The 9,521-nt window shown below is 35.6% G+C and overlaps 1 protein-coding gene across 1 annotated transcript; it reads right to left on the reverse strand.

Moving 5' to 3' along the window:
- On the reverse strand, positions 1,761–2,327 carry LOC109841693. The gene has a single exon (XM_020410640.1). The coding sequence runs from the start codon at positions 2,325–2,327 to the stop codon at positions 1,761–1,763; it is 567 nt and encodes a 188-aa protein (XP_020266229.1).

Raw genomic sequence — 9,521 nt, forward strand, 5'->3', positions numbered from 1 at the left:
ATTTCGCTTGGTCGATTTCGATTACTTAGGGCTATTATTTTCTTGGCCAAATAGTACCCCTAGATATTTTTTTCCTTCGTGAAATAACACCCGTCATACCGTGTAGATCCGACCGGATCAAGATCGCGTGGTGGTCCACGGATTAACCCCGGCGCAGGCGAAGAACCCACACAAGCGAGAGACCGCAAAACAGGATCTTGCGATTTGTTCAAAAGGAGAGTTGTAATTTTTCTTTTTTTCTTTGATTTTATTGTAACTGAATCTTATAAAAAGACCGGATCTTTTGTAATCGAAAAACTATTACTTGAGAAAGCAATGACTTCAATGAAAACAACTTTCACCGCGAACAGTTCTCAGCCTCCTTTCTTTGTTTACAGATCCAAATCCCCTCTCCTCCTCTCAGCATCTCCGCTCTCCTACGTTCTTTTGTCCGTCGTCGCCAATCTCCCCGCTGTTGTCTGCACCATCTCCGCTAGCTGTGGTCCACCCCCTCTCCGCCCGCCCTTGATGCCGCTCTTTGCCCCCTCTCTTCTGCTTAGGATCTGAGCTCCACCGTTAAGACTTGAACTCCGTCTTCCCCTCTCTATCGTTCCCTCTCTGCCGGTAAGACCTGATCTCTGCTGCAGCGTCCCCCTCTCTGCCTACCGCTCTCCGCCGCTCAGGATCAGAGGTCACTATTGTCCATCGTAGATCGACAGAGCTTCGTCGATCATGTCCCCTCGACAACTTGATTCCTCGACTCGCTCAGATCCCCTCCTTGACACTGTGTCACCTCGATACCGCTCGGGTCCCTTGACGTCGCTTTCCACTACTCGATGCACTCAGATCTGATCGAGGCGTTGATGTCGCCCGACACCTCCTCCTCTGTGTGGCCCTCCTCATCCTCCTTGATGCCTCATATTCTCTCGACGCCTTGACACCTCAGATTCCTTCCTCGATGCCTCAGATTGATGCCTCGATTATTATAAAACAATAGTTTTATGCAGCTCTCTTGTATGCACTTAATTCACCATATGATGATTGTAAAACTATAGTTTGGACTCTGTAATTCACATGTTAGGATGTTTATTTTATATTTTTTCGTGTAAGGCCATCTCCAACCCATCGCACCAAAATGGTGCAAACTCTGCACCAAAATGGTGCAAAAGTCACATCAAACAGTAATTCATCTCCAACCTATTACGCTATTTTTTGCACCAAAAAATAATATTCTCAGTATATTCCTTTTTATCTACTTTTATATTATTTTTTTTATTCCTTATATTTTTAACTATTTCAACAATTAACCCTACATATCAAAATTTTTTCACATATTTTTCAAACAAAATGATTTATTATTTAAAAAATTAAACTAATAAAATATTATTTTATTAATTAAAATAACTTGTTTGCTAAAATATTATATTTTTATTATTGATATTGCCAAATATTTTATTTAAGAACACAACAGAAAGTAAAATATAAGAAAATAATTAAACATTAACAACAATGTAAAAATTACAAATTCAATGTGCACTTAACTATCTGAATTAGTGTATTCCTCCCATAGATGATCTATCAATGCATTACGAAGCGCAATATGGGCATCTTTATCCTTTATTTGTTTGTAACGTGCAATAAATTGATTAAATCTTATAATTTCATCAGTTACAATATCAACTTCTGGTGTTGGTGCTTCCCTCACTTCTTGAATTGGTGCATAAAGATCATGTTCATCCTCGATTATCATATTGTGCATAATAATGCATGCAGTCATTATGTCATGTGACACATATTTTTTTCCAAAAACGTGCTGATCCTGCCATAATTACAAATCGTGACTGGAGAACTTCGAACGCACGTTCTACATCTTTTCTACATGCTTCCTGTTTCATGGCAAAATATTTTTTCTTCCTACCTTGTGGCTGTTGGATTGTTTGTACAATAGTAGCCCATTTTAGATATATACCATCAGGTAAATAATAACTCATGTTATACTCTTTTCCTTGAATAACATAGTGAGCGGGAGGAGCAATACCTTGAGCTAGATTAGAGAAAAGATTAGATGACTCCAGCACATTAATATCATTATTGGTGTCTGGCATACCAAAATATGCGTACCATATCCAAAGATCATAATCTGGTACAGCTTCAAGGATAATAGTTGGTGACATACTACGTCCTGCGTATTGCCCAGACCATGTCATTGGACAATTTTTCCATTTCCAATGCATACAATCAAGACTTCCTAACATTCTTGGAAAACCATGTTTTTTACCAATATAGAGTAGCCTAGCAATATCATTAGCGTTAGGTGTTCGTAGATACCGCTCTGCGAATATCTCCATCATAGCACGATAAAATTTTATCATACTTTCAATTACTGTTGGCTCACCTATTTTAATGTATTCGTCTGTAGCATCAGCTAGTAGACCGTATGCCAACATGCGAAAAATAGTTGTTACTTTCTGTAACGATGATTATCCCATTCTATCAGGTCCATCACTTTATTGTTGGAAGTAATAGTCATGATCATTCACTGCATCAACAATACGAAGGAACAAACTTCGAGACATCTAATATCGACGACGAAACATATCTTCACCAAAACGTGGATAATCGGCAAAGTAATCTATGACCAAATTCTGATGTGCAGTTTCTCGATCGCGGTTGATCACTGCATGATCGGGAATCGAGCCACCATGGATCGGTTGGTAGTTTTATTGACATAAATTATTAGCGAGGATCATGTTGTTGTTAATGTACTCACGAATTACTTCTTCGGTTTCATCAATCGCTGCCATGATCTTTTTTAGAAAATTATCATTATCCGAAGATGAAGATGATGATAAATATGATGGATCTCCAGCATCGAAATTCATTTTTGAAGTAAGAAAATAATGACTGAAGTATGCAGAAAGGGGAATAATAATTTTAACACAACAACGAATAATTGTGTGGAGGAACCTAATCTAGTATGCTATTTATAAAACTTTGCTTAGTTGTATACGTTGAACAATGTGTAAAGCTGAGCTGAGTTCAGTAAATGATTTCCAGCTGTTATCAATTTGTCACAAAATTTTAATTTGCTTAGCTGTATACGTTAGACAATGTGTAAAGCTGAGCTGATTTTAGAAAATGATTCCTACTCATATAAAGTTTTCATACAATTCAATGAATGTTTAGCTGTATACGTTGGACAATGTGTAAAGCTGAGCTGATTTTAGAAAATGATTCCCACTCATATAAAGTTTTCACATAATTCAATGAATGATTAGCTGTATACGTTAGACAGTGTATAAAGCTGAGCTGATTTCAGAAAATGATTCCTACTCATATAAAGTTATCACACAATTCAATGAATGCTTAGCTGTATACGTTGGACAATGTGTAAAGCTGAGCTGTTTGTACACAACGATTCAATTTCAAATGTTGACCACCGACAAATTCAAATTCAAAAAAAAAAAAACAAATTTGAATTGGCTATAAATAACATTCATGAATTCTACTTCAAACCACCCAATTCGAAGTATTTCTTTAAAGTATTTCTAATCTCCAAACGAACCGCTTTTTACAAAAAAAAAATGTATGTTCGATCATCTGGATACACGGTTACTGAAGATGTGCTCCTTTGTCAAGTATTCATGGATATTTCTCAAGACCCTATTATCGGTAGAAACTAGTCTTGAGATGCATTTTGGTCTCGTGTGGAGGACAGATACAATGAACTTCGAGATCAGTATTTTGAGGTTCGTACGAGCCAATCAGTTCATTCTCGAATGGAAATCATAAGTAATGAAGTAAGGAAATTAAATGCGTGCTTGAGACAAGTAGAAAATCTGAATCCAAGTGGTGCTTCATATGAAGATATTGTAAGTATTCTATTAATTATCTTTTGAAATTTATTATTATTATTGAAATACATAGCTTGATGTTTACTATAATTTGCAGTTAGTTCGAGCAAAGATGTTATTTATGCAAGAACCAAAGTACAAAAAAGGTTTCAACTTTGATAATGTCTGAAATATGGTTAAAAATTTTGAAAATTTTAAAGATGATGTCCCCACAGCAAGACAAGTTGGTCGAAGACAACCCCAAAGTGTGAACTTCGACTCGTCATAATCAGATAATCCCACTCCGGAATCTCCTATATCAACATCTCCTGGACTGTCATCATTTACTCCACCTAAATGACCTATTAGGGTAAAAAAATCCAAATTGAAAAGGAAAATAATGATCATGAGTCAAGTGTAGTGGACTCAATCGACACAAATAACAACTTACTTATAGACAGGTTAGACAAGACGAGCTTGGACATGCAAGTAGCATTTGATATCGAACGAGAAAAGATAGCCATGAAAAAAAAGATAGAGATGAATGGAAAATTATAATGAAAGATTTGAATTTCATTGCTGATCCAACCATACGTGAGTATGTTCGAGCTCAACAAATTAAAATAATACAAAAATGAAATCAACAAGAACAAGGATCTGCTTCTAATTTTGGTAATTATTTCAATGATATTGGAAACTCTAGATCCGATCTACCAGATTATTGAGAGTTGCTTGTCCATCTTATGTAATGTTATATGTCTACTTTATATTTTATGTTTTATTTTAATGCAGTTTTATATAATATGTGTCAGTTTTTATATGTTATGTATTTCAGTTATGTAATTTATATTGGAATTATGTATTAGGATTGCTCTTTATATTTTTAATTTGTATATCATGGGACTTTAATTATAATGTCTAGATTTTAATATTATAATTAATAATAATGTCTTTTAAATTTTAACATTATTTTTATTTTTAAAAAATAATTTATTTTGTCCAAATTATACAATTGGGGTAAAATTATAAAATTTAAATATTATTGGGGTTGTTTTATAAATTTAAATAAAACAGTTGGGGTTAAATTATAAATACATAAAATTAAAAGGTAAAAATAAAAAGTTAAAAAATTAAAAATTAAAAAAATAGTAACGGAGTGAGAAATAGTGCGACGCCATATTTGGCGTCGCATTGTTCATATCCGCTAAAATGCCGCAGAGAATGACGCTGGATTGGAGAACCAACGCAGCGGCAAATGGACTGTTTGCGGCATTTTGCCGTTGTGTTGGAGATGGCCTTATAATTCATTCAGATTATATATCACTTTTTCTGTACATATGAGTGCTGATGAAACTTTGATGTGCTCTTTTCAAATTCTGAAGCCTGCAGAAAAGAAGCCAAGATTTTGTGTACATATGAGTGTTGATGAAACTGTAGTATGCAAAACTGCGGTATACAAGATAACAATTCCCTAACCAAACTTACATAGTAAAATTATATGTACAACTTAGACTCCAAAAATTATATGAACAACATGCACTACAATAATTTAAGCGGTTAGGAGTGGTCGAGATTAAAGGAGGAGATGGCAATGGAAGTCATCGATCTTGAAGGAGGAGATGGCGTCGAGGCGTACAAAAACTAGACTAAATAGTCATCAGCACTCATATGTACACAAATAGTGATATAACATCTGAATGAAAAATTTAAACGGGAGAACCAAAGCTCAATGATTGTTATCGTGATCGATTTATTGTATTCTAGATTTAAAGGTATGAGAGAGAGAGAGAGTGTTTGTGTATACATATGATAATTTATATTTGTATGTCTAATTATAAACTTACAATAATTAAATATACCTAATATTATATTATGTTTCTATTCATTTTATTTTCACAGTGAAAGGATTGACAAATCTTTTGTCCACGTGTTCTATAAAGTTTTATATAAATCTGAGTGATAATAAGTATGTTGTTCAAACTCAAGGGTATTTTATAAATTTTTGTGAAATAATATAATTCCCTTTCTATAAAATTTATTCGCAATTATTAGAATTATAAGTAAGTATTTTACTTATCTTATTTCTACTTATCCTCAGTTATATTGATGCGCCAACCCAATGCCAAATTTTGGAAATCGAAACAAGATCACTAAGCACACAAGTCAAATTTGAAATCGACAATGGTACAATTGATGACATTTTTGAAGTAAAGGAATTGAATGACAGTGATGTAAGTGATTATTAATTTATTCTAGTATTGAATTATTTTCTAAACTTTATATATATTCAAATTATAGTTTTTAACACTATATCAATATTAAAAGGAAAAATTGCTTCAAGGCCCCAAAAGTGAAAAATCATTGTGTAACAGCCCCATGTACTTTTTACTTTTTTGTATAAACCCAAAATACACTATAAAAGTGCCTTTCAGCCCCTCCAGCTCAGCAGAATGAGTTGTAATCCTCAGAAACCCGACTCTACCCTTCCCGCCCACTCCGCTATAGCCTCCGTGCGTTGGTGATGTTGCCCGTCCACTCCGCCATTATCGAGGCTTGCTCTCTCTCTCCTCTCTCCCTCCCGCAATCTGTCTCTTGCCCTCTCTCCGACGAAATACCCAAATCTGTACTCTAGGGTTAGGTCAAAACTGGATCAAAGATGGAGAAAAAATCAGCAAACGAATTTGAATTTATTCACCATCCTCCTCCGCCGCTGCAACGTCAGGAACATGCACCAACGAACGACAAGCGAGAAGACTCACCCTCGACCGAGGTTAAAGCACACCCCTCACCGACGTCAACTGGTGAAGATCCCCCCTCGCCTTCCAAGAAGTACGAAGACCCCCCTTTGCCATCTGAGACCGACCATGGTACCGATTCTCTCACATCCTCTCCCGCCTCTAAGTCTTCGTCCACCCATGCATCATCATCAGGGAATGTTATATTTTCCAATTTAGATAGATGTTATAGATTAATGTTGGTGCATTGTGAACTATATGCCTGGATCTATGTAATTTAATATATTAATGTTAGGGCTGAATAAATGGCTGTTATGTTTTGTTATAAGCTACTAATGTTTCTTATAAACTGTTAACTCTGGACATTGGTTGAAGGTATTGGTAGCTGATACCTGACTTTACAGAACATGTATTAAGTTTTATTGGTGGATAACAAGTTTGGCTATTGTTTGTTAAGGTGTATAGCGTAACTGTTATATTTCATTGTTGCATGTTAACTATTTTCCAATTTAGATAGATGATTAAAGAACCTTTAATTTGTATGTGTTAACTGTAGTCCTTTAACTGTTAACCTTTATAAGCAACATGTTAACCTTTATAAGCAACATGTTAACTACTTCTTATTTGTAAATTATAGATTTTGTCAAAAGTCATTAATGATGCTTTCGAAAGGGAAGATGAGATTGAGGCGTTATCAATTGAGGAGCAGCTGAAATTTTAGAGAAATGTTGCTAAAGTAAACCACAGAATATGTCGTGCATTGAGGGTATCCAAGAAAATGTAGTGTCAAACCTTCATGAACGAGATTCATAGTCTTAACAAAAAGGTTAAGGGGTTGGAGGGATCTAGTGACATAGTAGATCCATTGGTTTTAAAGGACAATGTGAAGAAGCTTATTGCACAGTAGATGAAAGGAAAGCCAACCGTGGAAGAAGAGGACAAGCATGATGTCGATGGAGAAAACCTTGATAATGAGCTCGTATTTGAGGATGAAGAGGACAAGAATGGAGAGAGAGATGAGGTGACCAAGAATGAAGGGGTCGAGGAAGATAGTTAGGGGGAGAGAGCCTTATAGATAGGGGGAGCAACTATCTATGCTATAAGAAAATATTCAATTTCATTTGCTATTGAACAATGGTTGTTTGTCATCATCAAAAAGGGAAAGATTGTTAGCCCTCTTGTTTTTATGATGATTAACAAACATCATTATTGGTGCTAATTGCTTGTTGAGTTATATTATGTAGATTATAATTTTTCAAGCATATTAGTGCCAACGTTGGAGGATTGGATGGAACAAAGAGCGATAACGATGATATCCAAGGAGGTGGAGGCATTATGATGGAGCAAAGCTTTCAAGATGTGACGCGCCTGGTTTCACACAAGGCTACAGTCCAAGGTGAACCAGAGATGTCAAACCTGCCATGCACTCACACTGTGCATAAACACGTTTCACCAATCACAACAATATCCTCTAGTAGAATCAAATAGGAGTGTAGGTACAAAACAGGCAAAATAAGGGAATAAATATAATAGACATGATATAGAAAAGATATCTCATAAATAAAAAGATTCATGTCTCAACAGTAATACATCTAATAACCAAAATAATGAGAATGTCAACATAAATCAACTAGAATCGTACTAAGGCACCAAAATAATGAGAATGTCAACATAAATCAACTAGAATTGTACTAAGGCACACTGCCTTTACAAAATAAGAATAAAACTCTAATGTTTGCATAAAACATAAAATCTACTGTGGAGCCTCTAAAAACTCATGTGTCGACGACTATGCAAGAACTCCATCATCCTGCGGTTCTTCGTACCTTTGTACTGCTTGAAAGAAGAGAAAATAACAAAAAGAACCACATAAAGAGCGTCAGAGTGCTACAGCAAGATCACCTCCATCCGCCCCAAGGGAAGGGCTGCTAGATGGAGTGAAGGCTCTATCTATTAAGCATAGTCTACCTAGATTTATTTTTTCCGTATCTAATGGAGTTAATATTTAGACACCTACAAGACGAGAGATAGTACGTCGAGCGAAATAATCCAAACAAGGAAACCCTCATGTATATACCATATGTCTCAAATTGTAGACCCCTAAATATTAACACCGAACTAAGAAAAGACAATCTAATGGAATCAACAATTGGAAATCCACAACACGAGACTGGTACGTCGAGCGAAATAATCCAAACAATAAAACCCTCATATATATACCATATGTCTCAAGTTGTGAATCTCTAATCATTGATCGCAACTAATAAGTAAAGAAAGCAGTAAAAGAATTAAGACATCAACACATCGTATTTATAATATCTTTCACTATCACTGGGAAGATAGAATAAGATACCAACACATAATTTTGTATACTTTCAAAAGTAATGTATCTCGATCATATAGTTCAGCGATAGGTCGTATTCATAACCGACATCTGTTATGCTTAGGCTATCAAGTAATTGTCTCAGTGTAACAGACTACCTTGTAGGTATCCTAAACTATATACACGGCTCATTAGTCTCATCGCGATCTTAGTACGTAACATAAGTGTGGGATGGACTACCAAATAGGCATCCTAGAAATACGGCTCACGAGCCTCATCGTACCCTAGTGCGGGACGGACAGCTAGATCAAGCCTCCTAAAATCCGACTCAATAGCCTATACATGTGGAATATTGACGCACTACCTCATGTAGTGCTGAACTGAGCTCATCAACGATATCCACCTCATATATAAACATGTATATCTGGTATATCGATGCACTATCCCATATAGTACTGAGCTGTGCTTATCAACGACATCCAACATGTGTATGAACGATTACTACTCTATTATAAACACATCTCAAACAAAACAAAACAAAACTTAGAAAATCAGCCTTAGTAGTCGACTACTAGCCTGAGTAGTCGACTACTCTGAGTTTAGCCAAAATCTGGAAAATTGAACTAAGTGTGAGTAGTCGATTACTATACA

The sequence above is a fragment of the Asparagus officinalis genome, chromosome 5, assembly GCF_001876935.1.
Source record: "Asparagus officinalis chromosome 5, Aspof.V1, whole genome shotgun sequence".
In the NCBI taxonomy this organism is placed as follows: Eukaryota; Viridiplantae; Streptophyta; class Magnoliopsida; order Asparagales; family Asparagaceae; genus Asparagus; species Asparagus officinalis.